Source organism: Triturus cristatus, chromosome 3_2 (assembly GCF_964204655.1).
Source record: "Triturus cristatus chromosome 3_2, aTriCri1.1, whole genome shotgun sequence".
Taxonomy (NCBI): Eukaryota; Metazoa; Chordata; class Amphibia; order Caudata; family Salamandridae; genus Triturus; species Triturus cristatus.
In genome coordinates, this window is record NC_140584.1 from 804,484,010 (window position 1) to 804,508,474 (window position 24,465).

Sequence of the window (24,465 nt, forward strand, 5' to 3'; positions counted from 1 at the left end):
CAAGAAGCCCTCCTGGTACTTTCTATACATCCTACTCAGCGGGATTTCTGAGAGCTGGTCAAAGGCCCTGCCCCCTATCCACAGCATTTGTTTTAGGTCTAGTTCATACCTATAACAGCCCTGCAACCTTTGCTTTTTTCAGTGAAAAAAATAATAATACAAAGTTTGCCAGCAACAACGCCATATTGTATATACAAATGCGCATGTGCGAATACATTTTCGTCATGAACAGTGAAAACAAGCTAGTTTGATGGAGTACTCTAATGTCACCGCCATCTTGGAGTGACTCAATGCCATAGTTTTCATCACAATTCATCCATAAACAATGAAGATATAATTCATTCTAACGAAATATACAAAATTAATAAGAAAATGATAAAGTTCATGGCATGGATATTAAAATTCCATCAAGCTCTGAATGAGCACTGTGATTATTATGATTCATCACAATTCATCCAAAAACATTGAATGTATAATTCATTCTAACAAAATATGCAAAATTAATCAACAGTGAAATAATGATATATATATATATATATATAAAGTAACCACAATCCTGAAGGAAATTGCTCTTCCTCAGCAAATCAGGGTAAGGACCACAATGTATTTTCATTCAATTCAGTGCTTTATTGTATTTTCCGCAGCATGGCGCGTTTCGACCAGGTTTCCCCGGTCTTGATCACATGACGTGCCAGGACCTGTGACATCATTATATAGCGACACTTCGAGACAGCAATCCCTCCCACTCGCATAATGAAACTAAACAACATATTTCTGCTGTGCCATTTGGAAATAAGTAAGACTGTATGGTAACCATGTACAAATACAAATGTAAATAATTATGTACAACTCAATAACTATCGACTTAGTCAATACACGAAAATACATGTTGAACATAGGGCAAGTGCCCAAATGCGATAGTTTCTATTACCACTGCAAAATGGCACATCGGGACAAAGTAAAGTTCCCCTAATAGCAGCTAATTTATGTTCAACAAATCAAGTGCTAAATAGTGCAAATATTATACAAACAAAGTGCTTGTGCTTATAAAGTGCTCGTGATAAAAGTAAACATGGACCGACTATTTAATCATAGTTGATCCAATTCTTAAAAAATAATGTATTTGAAAGGTTGGCTGGGCTATACCTGAAACCATATTTCCATGATTATAAAGTGCCTGTACAGTTTATATGGTGTACATAGATACACAAAGCCCCAAACATCAGAGATAGTGCAAAATCAGTTCATATGGATTCATCAATTTGGGAGCAGAGAAAAAATCAATTGAGTGTGCAAAGTAAGTAGTGCAAATACGCATATTTGTTGGACCTGAATATGGCCAAATGCTGATAGTATTACAGTACTTCATGATACAAATAAATACAGTAATGATACACAACTTTCATCAATTCGATTAAAATCTCCCAAAAAAAAACATAAACACCAATTAAAACCGATAAAATCAGGTAAAACAAGGTAAACATATTGCTAAAATCTGGCTAAAATCTATCGAACTAAAAAGCTGAAAGATCATGTGCAAAAAGATTATGTGCAAATAGAGGAACAGATGCAGTATATATACGGAGGGACCTCCACTCAAATTCATATTTATTTCTTTACAAAAAATTATGTAAGTCCTCTCCAGTATTAAGGCCATTTGGCATCTTAGTATCGAGTTGTAAAATGTATTGTGTCTCCAACTGTCGTAGTTTCTTTTCTCTATTGCCTCCCCTCAGACCTGGGTACTGCATCTATTACAAAGTAGCTAAAATCATTAGGATTGTTTTTATGAACAAGCTTAAAATGCCGAGCAGCCGGATAACTGGGGTCCGAATTTACTATCGCAGGTAGGTGTTGCCGAATGCTATTAAACACTTGCAGCTTAGTGCTGCCTACGTACTCAAGATGACATGAACACTCAAGTACGTACACCGCAAACTCGGTTTTGCAATGAACATTCCTCTGATTTTGAAAGGGATATGTCCAAATGCATCGGTGTATTCCTGTTTGTTGACCCCAAACTTGCATGCCCTCCATGAGCTACACTTGTAAAACCCTGTCCTATTGGAGAGCCAATGCCTAGGAGTAAGTATTTCAGGGCTTGTTTTAACCAACGCATCCCTCGTGGAGGGTGCCCTCCTGAAGGTGATAGCTGGTACTTCTTTCGGGATTGTAGATATATATATGATCGTAAAGTGTTTTAAATTATAAACTATTTGGGTGTTATTGAATCCCATAATAATCCTCATTTGTAAAGTGCGAACAATCACCCGTAAGGGTCTCTAGGCGTTGGGGGCCGTCGGGAAGATTAAGCAAGCTATTGCCCAGAGTCACATGGTGCTGGGCTAATCTGCCACCGGCCCCGGGGATCGAACCGTGATCCCCAGATTCCGGCGTCAGTCGCCCTGGCTGCGGCGCCACACCTCTTCCTATCTCCTGCCTGATTCCTATGTTATATGTTTGTTTCCCGCTGTGATGTAATTCATTACTTATAATGTGCAAACAATCCCAACAATATCCCATCTCTTAATGAAACTAGCTAACTTTGTCTTCTAAGGATGAAGTAAAATGACATACATCACTTAAAAGTCTTTGAAAAAGTGGGTATTTCTCCAGAATGTTAGCCTACTTCCTTGAAAGTCATTTATAAGAGTTTATAATGTCAGTGTGTAACCAGGTAAAGTGAGGAATTATTAAACAAATGCATTCCTACATTTCATTGAATATTCAGCTTGCTTCTGAGAAGAAAAGACATTAAGTGCCTGGTTTATTTTCTAAGCAAATGCATGTTGTGACTTCTGTCTCACTTTCTGAAAGAGTATTAGGGATAAATCAATAGCTGCAAGGTTCTATCTCCTATTCTCCACTTGAATATGGAGGACGTAGGTAGTGGTGTTTGCCTTTTTCTCCCTCAGGCTAATACAATTCGCTGCATCCCATTGGGAATTCAAAGGAAACAAGCACTGACAAACAAAACCAGTAGATATTGCTTTTTTTAACAAATGATAGCAAAAGCCAGGATCTCTGGTGTTTTGTTTAGAGAAGTGTTTTGTAATAGTTGGGTTATTGTGTGTTTTACTCCCAGTTAGCATAGGACAAAAAGACCACAACGTAGCAACTTTTTAGGTTGCAGTGTTATAGAAGCGATATAGACGCTTTGTTGAACAAGCCACATTAGTAGAGTAAATCTATTCCCTTAGATAATGGTGTTATTAAAAAAGTGAGAAGATGGCATTAATGCTGTAAATGGTGAACTTAAAAAGCATAAAAGGTGAAATATTGGTTAGTAGATACTTTTGAAAATGCATCTGTAACAAAGCCTATATGCACACATCCTTTGTGATTTAAAACAAAGCTGTAAATCCAACAATGTTACCATGCCATCAAATTAAAACAAATATTATTCCTGTGAGCATATAATGTAAACCTGCTACTCAGACACCTATGTGATTCCACAGCTGTCTTTTAACTTGTTAAAATGTAAATAGGGTGGATGACACGCAAACCCAAAGATAAAGATCTGAAACCAATTTGCATGGATTTAGCTTTTGGCAGTAAATCCATTTGAGTTATGCCAACGTTTCATGTTACCAATGGCATAACTCCACACCTCCAACCAAAGACCGTACTTTATCATTTTTAGAAGTAAAGTTCAACTAAATCCAAATTTCTGCAATGGGGTTTTAAAGTTGGGTTTAAATGGCATCCTTAGTCTCAATTTTTCTCTTGATAACGGCATCAATCATTTTACTTTTTTACATATATATTGTGAACTTTGTTCAGAAGAATACATTTGTTCAAGGGCCAACCATCCTTGAATATTGTAAATGTTATGATGATTTTGACAGCACTTGCCAGCTTCCAGAATCCTCCTCTTGTAACTTTTCTAGCTTGAATGGTCATACCTTCCCTGAATATGATACCAAATCCAAATTCTGGGTGCCTTTAGAAATCGAGCGATGAATTCAAAATGTGTTATCTACAGCACATCTCAATCTGCCTTCTTTTCTCGATGCCATGCTCAAGAGAGTTGAGTCGTAGAATGCTTCTTTCTTTTCATTCACCGGTAAAAAGAAAATATCATTTTAGACTATCACTTACAGAGGGTCAGCTGCTGTTTGAGTGAAAAATAATGTGACCGGGCAGGTTTTCCCAGTGAAAAAGCACCATACCAAAGGCTCCACTTCAGCAAGGATGGTATTGAATTTTAGATGCTTGATGAGATATCTTCAAAGTAAAAGGACTGCTGGCTGAGACTTTAAACTACACAAAACATATACCTTTCAAGGCAAGTGTAGACTTAAAACATATGCGAAAAAATATTTAGGGGCCGATTATGATGTTGTGCGGAAACTTTCCATCCGACTCCTTCTCAGAATGAGATCTGACCGACTTGCGATAGGCGGTTCCGCCTGACCAATTACAATGCGACAGTCCCATTGACTTCTATGGTAGCCCGTGTTCAGACACAGTGCATGGTTTTACAGGGGGGTCCCTTGGGTACCCCCTCGGCCCCCAATTGGAAGCCAGAGGATTAACGGGGGTCCTGCTAGGCACCCCCAAAGTCTATTTCCGACAACCTTTTTGTGTCGGACAGCCCTATTCGGAAAGGCTGTTGGAAGCCAACATCATAATCACTGGGTCGTACACACTGTCCGTAGAGTTGTACGATGTGGCTCTGACCAACACGGATACTCCGAGAGCTGGTCGGAACTGATACGGAAAAACTGTGCGGTTTGCATTCGACCACTAACATCGTAATCGCTTGGTCGGATTGGAATACAGTCAGGCGGAAGGATTCCGACATGGTCTAGGAGAATCAGACTATGGGTAGGAGGCTTTCCACACGACATCGTCATTAGCCCCGTAGTCTGCAAATAAAATCCTTACAAAAAACGAATTAGTTTAAGGCACGCGAGAAACAAAGGTGAAGAAGAGTCGGGCCGAAACCATCGCTCATCAACAGCACAGATAGTTATGATACGTGTTTAGGATTAGGATTTTGGAAAGGGTTAGGGATGCAGAAGAATATTTTTTTCATTCTGGTATTGTACTGAGTTTTTTTGCGACGCTGGGGCACAGTGCAGTAGCCTACTTCTCCTCTTCTAACAGAGGCTGCAGAAAGGGTCAGACACACTTGTGCCCCTTACCGCAGGCACACTACTATGTCCCACTGTCCCAATCTTGGCCTCTTGGGGAACCAAGGAAAAAAAGGGATTTGGATTCAACAGGGTGTGGAACAGTTGGGTCTTGCACCGAGAAAGCACCATGCCCGGTGTGGCTTGTATGTATATACTCCTTCTAATAGACTATATAGTAGCTTCTTCAGAATTGGTTTTTTTTCCACACTTTATTTAATTTTTTTTATATAAAGCATAACATCAAAACATTAATAAAAGATACAGAAACATAACAGACACCAACATAATATTCAATCTAGAAATCAAAAACCAGACTCTTGTGGGCAGTGAGTGTCAGAGTAAGGCAAATCCGCAGGAGAGCATCTGAGGGCAGAGGCGGAGGGATAGGGATAAGGTGGGCAAATCACAATCGCAGACCAAGTACATTGACATCACTATACATCTTAGGTGTCTGGCAAACCCCTTCCACAAGTGTGGAAGTCCAACAAGTTATAAGCCCCATGATATTAATCATTCTCCGGTTCATTGACCACATCGGAGGCACTTTAATCTGATGTGCTAGACATGGGCTGGCAACAACTCTTCCTTATCGGGCTGGGCACATGTTGTACCATTCGCCATCTTCCAACTTGCCTTTTTATGTAGGTTCTGAACAGTGCCCATACAGATTTGGATATTTTGTTAACAATAACGCTGCTAGTTTTTCCAATGCATAAATATTCCAGATCTTTGTCCACCACTGGCCCAACTGTGGAGGAGACGGCTGTTTCCAACAATGTGCCAATATTAGTCTACCCGCTAGGATGAAATGGGGGAGGTCTCTTGCTTTATGTAGGATTTATTCCTTAAGCTGAAAATCATTAACACGAACCAGGATATCAACTGGGCGGTTATCCTCCTGTCGTGAGTGCATATGTTAGAATTTAACCTCTCGCGGGTGACCTATCAGAAGCACCACCACCTGGGAGGGCAAGTCTGAATGAGTCTGCAGGACTCCCCAAAACTCCGTAGCCTGCGGGTAACTTGTTAATTTAATTTAAAATGTCTTTTTCCCAATAGTTTTTTGTAATGGCTTTCACAGAAATGTATTTCATCATTTGTGCATCCTTAATTTTCCCATAAATTCTTGAACGATTACTACACCCTGTGTGTGTCTTTGATCTGAATAAAGCTTGTGACTACAAAACATCAGTCTATATAACATTCCAAATCCTGGGCATTACAGATGCAAAAATGTTACAAATAACCTTGTTGGTACTTTTTATCGCCTACTCAGCAGTGATAAGTCAGAAGCAGGGAAGGTTGACTGTCTCATTCAAGATAGTTGAAGCAGCCTCATGCCCATTGTAAATAACACACAGAAACCAAGTAAGCACAATCCAGACCAGCAAAACCAGTGGTTACAAGCTCTGCTGGATGTCCCAAAGTTCCACAGGTTTTACTATTGACAGAAACACATTTTGACAGTAATTTAGATGCTTCATCTTTCACCTACCCAAAAGGTAGAATATGTGGCACACTTATAATTAATACTGAGGTCCTCCAACATGTTTGCTTAGGGTATTCTGATGGAATCCTAGTGAAAACTCAGTGGCACAGAATTATGAGCAAAACGTGTCACTTATTGGAAGCAATTCAATGCCGAGTCTGGTGACTTAGACTAATGGGCCCACTGCAGGAGCCTGTGTTTGACCTCATAGTCACAGGTTCAAATCAGGGTGGGTCCACTAGGCCTTTCATCCTTCTGAGTTGGGTAACAATAAACATCTGTGAACAACTGAGCGAAGCATAATAATATGGACTCAAATGTTTTTAAAATTTTACATCACAAATGGAAGTCGTAATTCATTTCGATTAACTATAGGCTTCTTCCTTTCTGGGAGATACTAAATGACTGTTTGATAATAGCTGAGCGCTTACTTCGAGAACTCGAGGAAGTACCAGACAGACATGTTTTTGTAGCATATGAAGTCACGCAGCTAATGCTGGGAGGCTGGCTCAGTGAGCTGAAAGCTTGCCACTGAACACGTGGTCATCTGTAGGTCACGACAGGGCTTTAAGTGGGTCGTGTCTCACCGGTGCTGAGCACCGGCAGTTTTTTAAAGGGGGCCTCGAAACGGGTCTCTATCGGGATCTTGTGCCCTGGCACAGGCGGTACATTTTTTTCCGGACTGCAGTGACAGCAGGCACATCGATGTGCGCGTGCTCACACTGCTCACTTCTCACTAGTGGAGAAGTTACGTCATGCCAGGTGAGCGTTGTAAGGGGAAGGAAACCCTTTAAAGAGAGTTCTTTTTTCCCCTTCTCTTTTTGAAACTCAGGAGCAGCAACGTTGTCGTGGTGTCACCAGGGATTTAAGTGGAAGCTTTTTCAATATTATACACAAGCCATTGTTACTGTTTATTTATCTTATGCAACTAACAACCATTGACAAAGCCAATTGTCCTGACTTGTAGGTATGATGTTACTTGTTCTATCATATAGATGGATGCAATGACCGAAACACCAAAATACAAGTCGGACGGCACACTATGCTCAGCACAGATTTTTAGCATACATGTTTTAAGCCACGCCCTTAATTACATTGGCCACGCCCTTTTGAGAGACCCTCCCCCCCCCACACACAGTTTTTTTCATCCCACTTAAAGCTCTGGGTCACTAAGTCATCCTTCTGTCCACTTTGGATTGGTCAACTGAGCCCCATTGGATAGGGCATAGTAAAAATGTGCTGTTAGTAACAGTAAAGATTTTATATCTAGCTCTTGCAAACAACACTTACAAAATGCTATATACAGTGCGTATAAACAGCAGAAGAGTGGTATGGAGTGCGCTATGCAAGAAATCAAGGACATACAATAATAATTATTAATTAGAATTGCCCCCTTTGTTTTAAGAAGTAGTCGAAAAAAAGTTACATTTATCACATTTTTTAGCACTCCAAGTGAAAACATTTCAACCAGAATAAACGGTTTTTATACGGTTGCAAAGGCCTAAAATTACAGTAAATTGAATTGCTTTGCATTAACCAAAAGATTTCTCAGTCTGGAGCACGGCTGATCAATTTGAAGGGCGATTAGAGCTTGTTGTGGGCACATGTCCCTGGGGCACCTCTTTCATTGCCCTGAACTGCTTCTGGTGACTTTTTCGAAACGCGCATTCTGAAAAAGAAAATTAGATGTCATTGCAGTTTGCTTTCTCAACAGAAATGATACATTTCCAAGGTTTTAAATATGTTTGTGCGTTTTAATGTTTCTGCTCCTCATACAATGCCTCGCCATGAAGAGGCTGGCATACATATGATGATATACAGGTGGCATTTGCGCGCTGTACCTACAGAGTATTACCATTTTGGATAATGTGACAAAGCCTTGGGTATTTGCCTGGTCTGCAGTTCTGTCTGTACTAACAGGACCTCCACATTGAAGAATTAGGAGTGATTAAAAGGTGGACAGAATATTTAAAGGAGCTTAGAACTTGATATTTGAGGAAAAGCATGTCAAGGTTCCTCTGGAAACCATGAACTATCTCTGGATGTTACTAGAGGATTTTGTCCATCAGAAGAATACAGACACCATCGGCCGTCTGCTTGCATTTGAATGTAGGATATTAACTGCTTTTAAAATGGAAGAATCATCTTATTGGCATTTATCCGTATTTATTTTGTATGTGAAGAATTAATAAAGCCATACAATGGTATATTTCCACACTTATTTAACTCTTAGACGTGCACTCATACCTAGATTCTTGTCGCTCTTTAACAAATTAAGCAGCCTTAGGGGGACCAACTGGCATGGGTGCAAATTCAGGATGGTAAGTGTAAAAATTCAGACCAGAGTGTCAAAATTCAGGACAAAAATTCAGGACAGAAGGTCAAAATTCAGGACAAAACTTCAGGGCAAAAGGTAAGTTTTACAGACACATCAGATGACGTTGCACGATAGTGTAAATGTACGTAAATAGACATTCAATTAAGTACAAGTCAAAATAAGATTTATATTAGGTCGAGACAATCGTGCACTTCATGATTTTTCAGTATGTGTGCAGCTTTGAGCAACTGTGCAGGTCTTTCATATGATAATAATCTATTCATTCATATACGGTTACTGCACTGGGTTGTCCAGTCTGATATTTTGTTTACAACTCATGGTCCTGAGCAGGCATGTTTGGTGAGAGATGTGGACAGGAAGATCTACTCGGATAGACTTTGTTACTAGCATCTCATATCTGAGTGCCATTGCGAGATCTAAAGTAGGGGTGGGCGGAATTTGCGTAGTCGCGCTACGCAAAACTCCGCAAAACTCCGCAAAACTGTAAAAAATCTCCACGAGCACGCAGAGTTCCGTGAACACATGGAATTGCTTGTTCTACCCGTTCGCGATGCTTTTTTCCTGTTCGTGAACGCTGTTTGCATGCTCGGGGGAATATCTTGGGAAAACGCATTTTGAAAGCGCGAACAAGCAAAAAATTCTGCGAAGCCATGTATCTCAGAATTTTTGGCAATTCTGCGTTCTCCGCGGAATGCGCAATTGCCCAAATTCCGCAAATTCCGCGAGCAGAACGGAATTTACCACCCAGGCCTAATCTAAAGCGGCACGCATAGGTGAATTAAAGGGAGGATTGCTGTGATTAACCCACTATAGGAAACGCATTATGGGTGTTTCAGCAAGTGGAACTTAAAATATGGAATCTGACTTTGCTTATGGGGGCTTCGCAGAGAGTCGCACAAACTGACGGAAGTCGCAAAGATGCTTTTCCCTGCAGCTTTCTTAGAGAATGCACTGTCAATACACTATTACATAGTTTATTTTTGACACCTTTTCTATTGCTACAAACACAATGTACATCTCAAGCACAGCTCATGGCACTATGAGACTCTCCCTAAAATCTAGCACCTAAAACAAAACATGCAAACATTTACAATTACTAGTGTAACATTCAAGCAGCAGTTGGGTGTCACTCAAAATGTCATCTATTAATTCTTTCATCCATCATTCAGTCTTTCACCATTCATTCTGTCCTTCCATCTGTATGCTCAACCATATCCGAAGCTTTACAACCATTTCCACACCTATGCATCATCTATCCTTCCATCCATCATTTCACTCATTTCACTCATCCACCCTTTCACCCAATCCATCCTTTCACTAATCCATCCACTCTTTCACCCATCCATCCATCCATTCACTCATCCATCCAACCATTTACCCTTTCACCCACGCCTGCATTATGTGGCAGGCACCTTAAGGTACCTGCCATGCGGTGCAGGGATTAACAGAGCCCCCAACCAGAGGCAGTGAAGGAATGGAGCCCTTCTAGGGGCCCCTAAAAGTCGCTTTCCGACAGGCTTTCCATGTCGGAAAGCCTGACATGAAAAGCCTGTTGGAAACCAACAATGTAATCCTGACAGCATAAATGCCATCCTCAGGGATTACGATGGGGCCTCTGACTGGCCGACGGGCTCCTCAAGCCCGTCGGAATCCAGCCGGTATGACCGGCCCATTTTAATTCTGACTGCCTACATTGTCAATAGGCAGTCGGAATTGCAATCGGAGATGTCGGAGGCTTTCGATCGACATCATAGTCGGCACCATGATGTCATAGGTCATAGTCAAGTCCACTTGAAAAAGCCACTTTATTTTCTGTATAAATATTTATTTGCTTCGCTCCCCTAATGCTTCATCATATTCTGCATAGTTTATAGATTTTGGAACACAAACGTTTCAAGCTCAAACTGTTAAGAAGTGTTATTTTCTTAATTTAATCACAATTTTTTTTTCAAGGTTAATATTAACCATATAACTTTATAAAATCATACTACAGCTAATCATAAAATGTTTACTTGAAAAGTAAAATAATAAAAATAAAAATTCAGCTTCTATGTATATGTACTTACTCTATTATCTCATTTGTGCTCATATAAAAAATATGAATCACTTCTCCCTAATGACTAAGTAATACAAACAATCCAATAAATATGAACAAAAGATTGAAGGTAGTACCAAAAATGTAATTAAGACTTTAGCTCTTTTTATATGTAATGCTACATTTCAGTAAAGACACTTTTTCACTGTTTAGATCATTTAGTAAGCCAATAAGTTCAACACACTTCAAACAGTATATAATGTCATTAAAATCACTGCACATGGCGCACAAAGGCTGCCCTGAAACTCTGCAAAAGTTAATAGGTTACTTCTCTAAGGTTGATTGTTGAATTCATTCATTTACAGAAGTGACACATTTTTTCTTGATACTGTTAAAATCATACTTAATGGGCGATTGTAGTGGTGATTGTCAGCAGAAGGAAACAAACATCTTAGATATTTAAATGGTAAACGGAGTCATGAACTTCTTTTGCTTGATTTCAGAAAAGTAGATGCTTAGATCTCAGACACTGTTCTCAAAATAGCAGTTATTTCAAGAGTAAAGAGAGGCTTTAGAAGATTCACAAACATGAAGATATGTAATCTCTTTTTAAGGTCCAATGTCTTGAATCCTAAAATGCTTACTACTGGTGCATATACACAATATATGTGAATGCACTTATACTGCTTCCAACAATGCATGCGTGATCCAGCTTTCAAATAATCAAGAAGTCCAAAGGTTATTAAGCCACACACGTGCAAAAGTGCAGTATACAAGTAATACTAAGAATAACAATTAGGTATGCTTGAAGGGCGCTGTGGATAAATGCTTATCTCTTTCTCTCATTAGCTATGCACGTGGAAGAGAGCCTAAACGGGCTCCACCCTCCAACACCCCCTACCCACTTTACTTCTGGAAGCCAGGCATGTTGTCCCTAGGAATGACATGCATCCCTGTTCCATATGAAGGTCTTCAACCTGTAACTCATGTGGGAAAAGAGTCCATATGTTTTGAGTTTGTTTAATTAGTTTTAAGAGCTTCTCCTAAAAAGCAGAGTGGAAGTTCTATCAGAACATCTGTAATGCGCCTCCTTTTCATGGTATATACACCATTCTCCAAGCCTTTATAACAACCTAGCAATTAGAGAAGCCCATTACTACCATGTCCCTTCAGTCCTCGTCCCATTCCTTACAAAGTGGAGATGGCCATTTCCACAACACAAAAAAGAGCAGGAGAATGCTGGGACACCTAACCCCACCCCCTCCCACTGAGAGTACATAAGCCGTACCTACCCAGCATTCCCACAGAATAGGACGTGGTTGCTGGTTGAACCTACCTACTACTGCTTCTTTCTGCTGTCTTCTCTAGATGTCATAATCAGGCTGCTGGGCTGTCCTCGACGTCCTGCTGCGTGGTCTCCTGTCCTGTCGGGCTTGCCGGGAGCCGCGTTTGTTGGGAGCAGGTCCTTTGTGGCTGGGGAACCTGTACTCCCGGTCTGTTCCAGGTTGGAGGACGCATCTTCCTGTGGCTGGGCCGATCTGAAGGATGTTCTGCTGCTGATTCTATGGGTGACGCAGGCCGGTTTTGGTGATACCCCTGGAGTTCCTGGCTGGTAGGTGTGGTTTTTGCCTGCATTCCTGCCTTTTCCACCTGCAGACGTCGTCCCTGCAAGCTCCTGTTCTTGTCTGATTTCAGAAGATGAGCAGCGCCATGCCTGTTTGGTTCCTGGATGGGAGAGCACCTGGAAATACCAGGTGCTGTAGGCTTACACAAGTGAGACTGCCTGGGACTGCTGGATGCAGGCTTTTCACGTTTGTCTGGTGTGTTTTGTTGGAAGGCGCATGGGCTGGATGGTGGGAGCAAATGATGTTTGATGGTGTCTGCCTGCCCCAGGGTGAGTACCACATAGTGTTTTTTCCAGTCCTGGTTCTGCCTGGTGCCATTTTCCCCTTCTTGCATGTCTTCTGATCTGCTCTCAGGTCTGGGCCTGGTTAGTGCCTTCCCTGGGAGGCCGCCTGGAATTCCTGATGATGTTGGCTGCTCACTGGCCTTTTTGGACCCCGGCATTGCTATTCCTTGGTCTGTGTTTGGGTCTCGGTTGTTTCTCTCTCTTTCAGGGATTGTTTCTAGATGGCTTTCTGACCGGCGCTGTGCTGGTTCTGGTTGTTGGTTTCTGGACTGGCTGGTGGGGGCAGGTGGTGTGGTATCTGCCTGCCCCAGGGGGTAAGTACCGCATGTCACTTTGTCTCCTGTTCTGGCTCTCTGGCTCTCGCCTTTGGGGTCCACCATCTCCCTGATGCTTGAGTATGTGTTTTCAGCCTGTTGCCCGGCACTGAGTAGATGGTCTGTGCCTGAGCTGGCTGGTGGGAGTTGACGATGATGTGTGGTGTCTGCCTCCCCGGGTGGTCTTTCTTTCAGGTTTTCCTTGCTCCTCTGTGAGTGTGTCAGGTTTCTTGCATCCAGCGTCGGGCCCTTGGTGTTCCCGGCCTACCTGCTTCTTGGGTTCTGTTCTCGCCTGGGGGGACTGTGGTTTGGTATTGTACTCTCTCTCTGGGCTGGTGTTGCCAGTGGCACTGGTGCGCTGTGCCGCTGCTGCCTCTTGCTGGTCTCCCGCAGCAGTCCGTGGTTGGCTATCAGCTCGGGGGCTGCACTGGTGTTGCCCCTGGTAGGCCTGGTTGCTGGTGTTGGTGTTTGCCTGTTGCCCAGTGCTGAGTTGTGGGTTGCATTTGGGCTGGCTGCTGGGACCCATTTTACGGTTTCCTTCTCCCCTCGTTGGTTTCTTTTGAGTGCTTTAACTGCTTTTGGGGGGGCCCTCTGCCTCTCTGCTGCTGGATCAGTTGCCACTGGTTGGGACTGGGTGTTGTGGGTCGTACGTGCACCTCTGCAGTTCCATGGTTTATCCCCTCTTGCTTCTGCCTGGTTGGTGGGGGTGTTGGTTGGGCGGCTGGTGTGGTCTGGTGTCTGCCTGCCCTGGGGTGTGTGCCGCATTGCAGCTTTCCGTTTTTGCTCTTGCTTGGCGGCCCTGTTGTTCCCCGTTTCTGGGCTGTGTTTTTTCTCCGCCCTGACCTTGCCTCGGCCCTGGGACAGTGGCTTCCCAGGGTTTTGTTCGGGATGTCCCTGGTGTGCCTGGTTGCTGATGGCCCAGTTTCGGGAGTAGTTGAGGTGTTGGATTGGTCCTGTCTCTTTCCCCTTGGGGCTAGTCGTTTGGGCTTGGTCCTTTGGTTTTCCTGCATGCCTTCTGGCTGTATTTTTTCTTCCGGCTGTGTGCTCTGGTTCGGGGGCTGGTTTTGGGCCTGTGGTGTCTCTGGTCCCTGATTTTCTGGATCTTTTTGGCGGCTCTAGGCTTGCGGGGTCTGCTGGAGTTCGGCTTCTACCCTATCTCTCTTCCGGTACATCCCCCTTCTGTGGATAATGCACCTTTGGATTCTCCGGGCTCGTCGTCCCTCTTTGGCTTGCGGTGTTGCCTCGAGTCTTACGGTCTGATGGTGGGGCCTTGGCTTTGCCTCTGTCTGTCTTGTCCTCGCTGTCCCTGTGTCTGGCCCCTAATTTGCCTCTGCGAGAGGGTTGGTGGTGACTTTTCTGCCTGGTTGCGTCCTGCTCTATCCGTGGGGGACTTGGTCCCTTGGAGGTCGCCTTTCGGTGTCTGCCTTTGTCCTTGTGTGGTTTTCTTTTCTCTGGGTGTTTTGGCACCTTGGTGGTCAGAGGTCCTGTGCCTGGTGTTGCTGGGGACTGTGCCGGCCTTCTTTCCCTTTCCTCTGGCCTCTCATCTGCACCTGCCAGGGGCAGGCTGGGCCTTGGCATTGGCGTGCAGGTGTGGGCTACTTGGGTCCCTCCCTCTATTTTTGCCACTTTGAGTTCCCTGTGGGGACTGTCTGTGGCTGGTTCTTGTACCTTTCTATGTGCCCTCGGTGGTTGGGAGTTTAGGAGTTGTGGCAGTTGCTCTGTGGCCCTCTTTCTGGGCCCATGAGGGCACCATGTTGGTGGCCTCATGTCTTGCTGGCATTTCTGTTGTTCTGTCTTCTGGGCTGTATGTGGGGTTGCCTGCACGGTTGGGCTGTGGGCTGCCCTATTTTTTCTCTCCTGTTTTTGCACTACAGCCGCTGCTTTTGGGTCTTGCCTGGGGTGGTTCCTTGATGTCCTTCTTTGGCATGCCGGCCAGTTGGTTGGCTGTTGGTTCTGTTGGGGGTGTTCCAGGTTCTTCTTTGGTGCCCTTGGCATTCCCCAATCCTGTGTTTCTCCCCTGTGCTTGACCCCCTGGTTTTTGGTTGGGGGTGACGCCCTTGGTGGAATGTGTTTGTGGCAGCTTCTTCCCTGTTGGCTCTGTTTTATCCTTGGGTTCCCCTGTTCTCTTTGGCCTTGGGGTTTTCCCCCGCTCTTGGTTTGTGCCCTAGTCTGATCCATCCCTTGCTTTACCTTAGGCGGGGTCCTGTTGGCCTTGTTTTGGTGGGGTGGGTTGTGCTTCTGGCCTCTCCCTTGCCTTTATTCGGCAGGGTGCCAGGTTTGTGTTTCAGAGTTCCCTGCTTTCGGGGTGGTTGCCTCGGTTGGGCCTGTTGGCCTCTCCCTGTGCCCTGGGTCCTTCTCTGGGTTTGGGGGTTTTGGGCTGTTGTGCGGTGTCTCCACTGGTGGTTGGTGCTGGACGTTCCTGCCCCATGGCCTGGTCTGCCTCGTGGGGTTTCTGTGGTGGTGTCCTCTGTGCTCTCTGATGGCGGGGCTGCCAGGTTGGGGGGGTGGGCTTGCTCTTGGTTGCTGGTCCCTCTCTTCCTGGTTTGCTCTTTCTGGGCCTGCTCTTGGTTGGCTCTCTGGGTTAGTGCTTTGGCTCTTTCGGCGGGCCTTGTCCTTTTTTTCTTGGCTCGTCTGCTTGGGGTCTCCCCCGATGTGTTTTGGTTGGTCCTGTGGTTGGTCATGTCGATCCTTTGTCTCCTGCTTTGGATGGGGCCTGTAGGGCCTCTATTGGGTCCCCACGGTTTTCTGGTGGGGGAATTGTGGGTTCTTTTCGGCGGTGTGGGGCGCTCTTCCCTTTTCTGCGGGGGGTCACTCTCTGTCTTTTCTGCTGCTGGATCTGGGCATTGTGTTGTGTTCTTAACCTTGGCAGCCTTCACGTGGGTCAGGTGCCCTTCTAGGTTTTTCTGCCCTGTGGGCACTTCCGCTTCTTCTGGGACCCCTTCTGCTGATTGTTTTGTGGGGAGTCCTGGTTGCGTCATCCCTTCTGGGGGTATCCATTGGGCTTGGATCTCTGTGCTTTGTTTCCTTTCTGTCCTTGACTGGCGTCTTGTGTCCCTGTTAGTGTGTCCCTGACTTCCTGCGGTGTCGGGTTGCCTTGGGTCTTCTTCTGTGGGTGGCCTCGTCGCTGTCCTTCTGTAGGGTCAGTCTCTGGTTCTTTGCTGTTGGGTTCCCCTCCTCTGTGGGTGGTTCTGACGTGTTCCCCATGTGGGTTGTCGGCCCTTTGGGTGGAGGCTCTGTGGTTTGGCTTCTTGTTTGCTCTTCTTAGTCATCTCCTACTTGTTTTGGGGGTTTCGGGTGTGTTATTTGGTTTGGGGCGTTGCGGGTTGTGCGCTCCTGCCTGGGTTTTTTCTTGTGGTTTTCAGGCTTTGGTATGCTCCATTTTGTAAGGAATGGGACGAGGACTGAAGGCACCGGGAGGTAATACCCTATTACTTACCGGTAATAGTCATTACTCCTGGTCCCATTGTCCTCATCCCATTCCATACTTTCTACAAATACACTGATTTAGAGGGAGATTGTGGTCTTCAACAAACATGTTGCTCACTGACCACAATGAAAACAAAGTTGTTGCTTTAAAATCATTTCGGTACTCCTGGGGATAGACCACAAAGATCTATTTACACCTAGCAACACCTGCTGTAATTATTAGATTTGGTGAACAATACTGATAAAACACACAGGTGGAGTTCTAGATTAAATTTATTATGCATGTTGCATTACAAATATTTAATTAGTTAATGATTGAAATGGGCAAAGGTTTAGATTCGCTTTTATGGCCTTTGTACACTGTTATACAGATTGTGAACTATACCGATTGAGCAGTACAGGGAATATGTTTTGGATGTGATGATAAGGACAGTTTCTGCTGGATCCAGGTTTCTGCTGGGTTAACTTCACCCAGTGGACCCAGGACGTTTTTGGGGCAGTTTTGTATACTGCAAATTCAACCCGAAGGTATTGGAGTGCTTTACATGAGTACCAGTTCCATTACCCAGGGACACATTCATCTTTTGTAGGCATGAGGAGATTAAGTGATTTGCCCAGAATCACAGGATGTTGAGCAGGAAGTCAGCAGTTCTGGCCCCTACACCACATCCTCTCCTGCACTGACTGCATTTGTGTTTTTGCCAACAAGGCCATGCCACCACTATATCCCTTACTATGTGATTTGAAAATCTAATGGTGCCCTATATTGACCCAACAGGGTTTGGAGTCATTGTAGTTATATGATGTAAATTAAATGCACGAAATGATTTAGTATGAATACTGATCTCTCTTTTCACTACTGAAATGAAGTAACCAATTTTCTGTTGTTGCTACCAAATTAATGCTCAATGTAGATGTCTTCATACTCATCATCATTAATTCATCTGATAGCAAAATTTCACTCTATTGTGGAGTAGGTTAAGCACCTGATCTTGTATGATCTGCTATGTATGTCAAGAGGATTACTGTTCTCTATTCTTTTAGATTAGGACTGAAGAAATCAAATGTGATTGTACAACCTATGACTTACTAGCAGTTCCTCCCATGTATTGCAAGGCTCCAAGGTAGTGTTATTGCCTTAATTCACTGACATTGGGTAGGACCTGCTCAAGACATTGGAAAACATCCATGACAGACTCCCTGATAGGAACACTGGGCAAAGGTCAGTATTTAGAAGAACTGTGGAAAGAATCAGCCCGGAATGAACTCACACCTGCTTGCATGTACTCATGACAACCCGCTGACTATTGTGCTACCAGACTAGGATACTACGGGGAGGAGGGAGATGTCTTAGGATGAGGTTATGGAAAAAGCTAAGAATGTTAATGTACTTGTGTGAATGTGAGCCTTAAGGGTCAGGATGAGATGTACACAGTGTTTATATTATTCGTAGTGTAAACATGTGTATACAAGACCTTCTGCAAAGCTGTGGGTCTGCAAATAATTTCAGATGGTTACCTTCTGTGGAGACATGTTTGTCTTGTCATTGCATCAGTGTGAAGCTTGTATCATGCTGTGTCTGGGCATTGATAAGTAGATTTATGTCCAGTTAACTTCCAAAGAATGCACAAAGCATGCAACACATTCCTTTCTTGAAAGTTAGTGCCAAATGCAGATAGACATTGCAAATAGGAGAAGAGCAAGGCTACAATACAAACATGCTGTTGGACCTGACATCCTTGGGTGATTTCCTCCAGCTTTTGCCTTCAATCCTCCTGTTTCTGCTGATTTCATTTTCATCAGCATTAGACCATTAGGCCTCTGTACACTTTATAACTGCCAACCAGTGCTAAAGTGCCTGTACTCTCTTCTTTAATCATGGTAACATTGACTTACACCCACATTGGCTTACACCTAATTGATCCGCTTCATGTATCTGTAAGTCTTTAGAAAATTCGTACTACCTGTATCAAAGCCCTGATAATCCTGAAAATTATATACAACTAGTGGGCCTTCAGCACTGATTGTGCCATCCACGTAAGTACCTCTTTTAGGTATGTCTATTGTCTGCCATTGTAGCCTGTGTGTGCAGTCTTAAGATGCCATTTCAACCTAGTAAAATAAACCTTTTGCCACGCCTAAACCTATTTTTTAATACATAAAAGCCACCCCTAGGGTAGGCTCTAAGCACCCCATTGGGTGCAGGGTGCAATGTATTAAAAAGTTGGACATGTAATTTTAACTTTTACTTGTCCTGGTAGTGAAAAACTCTTAACTTCGTTATTACTGCAAGGTCTGCCTCTCCCAAATGATAACATTGAGTTACATTATTACTTTTAGTAATACTTTTAACTGGGAGCCAGTAGGGATGTCGAGTTCAGCCTCTAAAGAATTGTAATTTAAAACCCTCTTTAATGGTAATGTTGTATTTTAAGTCACAATTCAGAAAATGCCACTTGTAGGAAATTGGCATTTTCTTGTCCCAAACAATTGGGTCCTGCAGCCTGTACCCTGGGTCACATGGTAGGTGTAGCTGGCAGTTGGTCTTTGTGTATTACTGCCAGACAGTGAGCCACACAGGGAATACGTGTTGGCAAGCTGGGCAATCTCTAACTTGATGAGGGGGTGGAGCTGTCACCTACTACACTTGCACATCACAATGACTCTGCCTCAGCACACCCACAAAGTGTTTCACACAAGTCTTTCATTCCCCCAGACAAGCTGTGGCCAGGGCAGGGATGAAGGAAATTCCACCACTTATAAATAATGGACCCTAAGACCCAACTCTTCAGATCACTTCTGGACCTGTGGACTGTCCAGTTGTGACGTCTCCCCAGCTGACTTGCTTGCTGACCAAGGACTTCTTTGCGGCCTCAGGCCTGCTGTTGCTGCACCAGGACTCATCTGCTGCTGTAAGCTTCCCTGCTGAATTCAGCCTGCTTGTGGGGCATAACAGGCTTCTTCGACATTGATGCATCTCCCCGCATCTCTATGGAGCCTGCCATCGACTCCACCCCAGAGCTCTGCATATCATCCTTGATGGCGAGACATCTCAGCACAAGCGCTCACTCGCACCGGCTGCTCCTTTGGTGTCAGTGCAGACACTGGCACAGCATATCGTCCTCTGCTTTGATGCACCACAGTCTCCTCAAGCCCCACTGACTTCCTTGACACTACAAAGGACACCATGTCTCAGCTCATCATTGGTGGTCATCAACTCCGCCCCTGTGCGACGCATTTTGGTGCATCTCGACATCAAACCTCACATCGCAGCTCCTCGTCGACAGCCCCTTATTGCCTGCCCACACATCTTGACACAAGAACTCCACATCTCTATAGCCAGGCCCACAAGGTACTTTTTCAGAAGATGGAACTCAGTCCTGTATCCAGCCCACGCTCCATCCTGGTCAGCATAAACTTGAGACTTGGACCAGTCTACTGCAATCAGATACTGCTGTTGGTGCTTTTTTCTTCTTAGCACTTGATTTTCACAAAACCTTTGAAATTGCATATCTCCAGTTCTGCTAATTAGATTTTTGTCATTTTGCTATGAAATCATTTATTCAATTTTACTATTTTTCTAAATATGTGGGCAATTTTTCTTGTGGTGTTTCACTATATTACTGTTTGTATGCTATATAAATATTTACACATTACCTCTAAGTTAAGCCTGACTGCTTTTGTGCTAAGCTATAACAGGGTTGAGCACATATTAATTTGTGGTTTGCTTGTGTTTCACCCTAACAAGAATTGTGATTGCTCCTTGAGTAGGGGTTCACTCCACTCAACCAGTAACCCAACCTCCTACATATGCTTTTTTAATAAATAACCTTTGTGCTACATTTGATGGGTGGGCATGTTAATCTAGCCTGTAACCCCCTCTTCAGCAGCTGTAGGGGAAAACATACCTGTCCCCCTTACACGCTAAACCTTTTTTGCTCAGGTGCCTGGTGAAAAGCATGTCTTTAGTCAGGTTTTCCCAGGTGCTAAAAGGAAAGCAGCCTAAGATTCGGACAACATTCATCCATGTGTTTCAACCTTGTCATCAAAATGATAAAGGTTTGATTAATAATTAGTTTCCAGGGCTAAGCTACATGTTGAAAAACAAGTTCTGGCACTTATCTTCAGAATGTGATTCATTCTAACTTAGATGTTGTGAAGGAATGTATGCCAAACTTTTAGAATAGCACATAAGGAGTAGAATGAGCTTGGAAACTGATTTATTGATCTCACAGGAGGCAGTCCACAGGTACCTTTAGAAGGAAGCCCACCACAGACCTAGCACTGTGTCTTTACACTGCCAGAACGAACACTCTCCTGTTCAGAAGTAGCAACTTGAGGCAATGGTTCTAGCAATCGTTTTCTATCTCTGGCTAGCAACTGTCAACTTCCTAAATGGAACATGGCATCATTGTGGGACCTCCAGATTGTGCGAAGTTAGAGGGGCCTCTCACAGGTAACATGCCTAGACTTCTGTGGGGAAGTGTTACATCATGGGCTAGAAGGTAAGAGCTGTATGGGATCCGATCCTAGCATCTCTCGAATGTAGTAAGTAAACGAGAATTCTTCAGTGTCATGGCCAGAATTCCTAGATGATTGAGGTAGGGACAAGCGAAATTCAGACACATGTTTATGTACACCTGACATATGGCAACTTCTCTAACCCACTGTAAAAGTCAGATTCATTGTATGTACCACTCAACAACAAAGCCATTCAGCACAACACGCTAGGGTGTGAATATCCCATTTTGTTTGAATGGCAGTGTAGACTTTTCCACAATTGCTTTTTAGGAGAGGGCAGAGGCTTGAAAATTGTGTCCTCAAAACATGTTACACACTCCCCCAAAATGGCAGTCTTAGGGATGTAGGCTCCCTCAAATGGCATCCAAAATTGTGGCGTGTTTCGCAATGTTCTATAGAAAGGGCATCTCACAATCTTTCGAACTAATATGATGTTATCTGAGCGAAGACATGAGATCATAGGCGTTGCTGCACACACTGCATGGACTTTTTGATGGCCGGTTATGTGAGAAAGGCTTGAGCAAGAGCACCTCAAGAACAAGGTTTGGTATGTTATTTAAAACTAATTGATTCTCTGCACACGCATGTTGTGAGGTAGTGTGCTTCTCGGTTGTTTTAATTTATTGTGGTGCATATTTTGTTCAGCCTGAGGCAAGCTACGTCCACTGAAATCAGGCTACCTATGTATCCCATCTTTACGTATACATGATGATGGGGCTTACTGCTTAAATATGACCCTGCAGGAGACTCAAGGCTATATTATATCTAGTTCTACATTGCTAGAATTGTGGATAAAACATTTAAACACTAAAAAACTAGAAGGTGAGGTTTCAACAAGTTATTCCATACAAACCTCTTTGAATTGACTGTTTCTAGCAGCATTGACAGCTGCCATGGCCATGTATTCACTACCGGGCTCGTGCGAGGCAGGTGTATGCTTTCTAAACTGTATAGAAGACAAAAAAGTAATTAGGTTTCTTATACTGTTTGCTCTCTTCTCTCTCTTTCTTATGCCCTCTCCTCTTTCTCTCTCCCCTTACCCTACCAATCTCCCTCTCATTGAATCTTTGTTATCCCTCCTCCTCCTCCTCCCATTAGCTGTCTTCTAAGATTGTGGAAGTCATCACAGATGAGAGGGAGATCTGGGAGTAATCGTATCCAATCACCTAAATGGTTCCAAATGTTGCTAGCACCACTAGGCCACATAAAGAGGCAGGGGAATGCTCCGGTGCTCGTTATGTCACTGTTGTTTAACCAACTGGTGAGACCTCATCTGCACTTTTGCGAACAGTTCTAGAGGCAACATCTCCACAAACATAGCCTATACCACAGCTTTCCAAACTTTTCATGTTGGTGACACACTTTTTGGAGATGCATCATTTTGGGACACAGTAAGGCAGTGTAGCGAGCAAGCGTAGCAAGCGAGCACGATCCACTTAAGAGGGTTCGGGGGGGGGGTTTCTCCCCCCGGAAGAAAAGTTTGAAATAAAAGTGGGCAAATGGTGCATTTTCAAGCAAATTTGAGACCATGAGGTTGGAACACAGGCCCCTGCAGCGGATGCCTTTGTCCACTTATCCACCAGACCCAGCATACACACATCTCTCTCTCTCTCTCTCTCTCTCTCTCTCTCTCTCTCTCTCTCTCTCTCTCTCTCTCTCTCTCTCTCTCTCTCTGTCTCCCTCTCTCTCCCTCTCTGTCTGTCTCCCTCCCTCTCTCTCTCTTTCTCCGTCCCTCTCTCTCTCTATCTCTCTCTCTCTCTCCCTCTCTCTGTCTCCCTCTGTCTCCCTCTGTCTCACTCACTCTGTCTGTCTCCCTCTCTCTTTTTAACTGTCTCCCTCTCTGTTTCCCTCCGTCTATAGCCCTCTGTCTCCCGTTCTCTGTCTCCCTCTGTTTCCGTCCCTCTGTCTCCGTCCTTCTGTCTCCCTCCCTCTGTCTCCCTCCCTCTCTCTCTATCTCTCCCTCTGTCTCCCTCTGTCTCCCTCTGTCTGTAACCCTCTGTCACCTCACCCAAGCTTCCCGGGCACACACACACACACAGCCGCACCCGAGTACTTCGCAGGTCTTTAAAAGACCATTTACTGGGAGACGTTATGCAGTAGATGAGGCATAGTGAGAACAAACCTTTCAAAGGAATGCCTCTTAATTAGCAGCAGTTATGTGCTAAGTGCCCATTAATACCAATGTCATCCCACGACACACCCACCATTTTCAGGTGACACAGTACTGTGTCGGGACACACAGTTTGGAAAGCACTGGCCTATACTATTGACTGTGCAGAAAAGAACTATTAACATTTTGCAACTATTGATATGTTCTACATAAGGAATTGTATGAAGGGAGGTGCAATGAGTAAACTCTGTAAGGACATGATGAGAGGCTGGTGATGGAAGACATTGTGAGAAATGTACACACCGGGAGGAAATAACTACAGTGGAGGAAGTGAACATATTCCATTAGAGAATTGGGTCTGGAGTAAAGGAAAGGTACATGGTGAGGTAAACCAGGGGTAACCAAAAAGTAACATATGGGGGCATGGAAATGGCTTCTATCTGAGGTGGCCTCATGCAGGTGTTCCATGCTATACAATAATGTGCTACTGTTACATACATTCACGTATATCTTTAAAGTATCTTTATTCTTGGAGTATTCAAAATAACTTACCCTGATGCGTAGGCACAAAACTATGATGAGAACTAGACAAAGCAGCAATACCACAGCTGCTCCTATTACTGGCCAGATAGCCAGAAGTGGTCCACATTCACATCTCTGCAACTCTTTGTCTGAAAAGAGAAAAGAGAGCTAATGTTTAAACCCAGGGGCATATTTACAAGAACCCTAGTGCCACCAGAGCGTCACTTTTTTGTACGCACCAGTGGCGTTCTATGCAAGCCCATATTTACACAAGACCAAGCTAAGTCACTTTGCGTGGCTTCACAAAGTCTTGAAAATATGGCCCTCTGCAATGCAGTCTTCTGCAGGAAAGGGGTGTGCAATGGGTATTGTTGTCGGTGTTCCCAGCAAAAACCATGTTTTTTTGACAGTGCTCAAGATTTATAATAATCTGTAAATCTGAGGCAGCACCAAAAACGCCATTAATATGGCACAACAAGGAGAAATTCTTTCATTTGTCCTCGTTTTTTGCTCTTTCTATGTGTGCTGCATTCATTACAATGTAGGACTTCTGGTTTCATTGCCCCTGCTGAGAAAACAAATCTGTACCAACTTGGAGAGCTGAAAGACTCCTCTAAAGACAAATTAATGATTGACAGACAGGCTTTGATCAATAGTACA

At 43.9% G+C, this 24,465-nt stretch overlaps 1 protein-coding gene across 1 annotated transcript in view; it reads right to left on the bottom strand.

Annotated features, from left to right (window-relative positions):
* Positions 1-5,335: 5,335 nt before the first annotated feature.
* The window catches only part of ICOS (inducible T cell costimulator), a 99,899-nt gene continuing 80,769 nt past the window's right edge, over positions 5,336-24,465 (bottom strand). The window contains exons 3-5 of the mRNA XM_085648930.1: positions 23,836-23,954; positions 22,027-22,119; positions 5,336-8,299 (exon numbers count right to left, since the gene is read on the bottom strand). Coding sequence (XP_085505056.1) covers positions 8,255-8,299; positions 22,027-22,119; positions 23,836-23,954 — 257 coding nt within the window. The 3' untranslated portion in view covers positions 5,336-8,254. The remainder of the gene's footprint in view (positions 8,300-22,026; positions 22,120-23,835; positions 23,955-24,465) is intronic.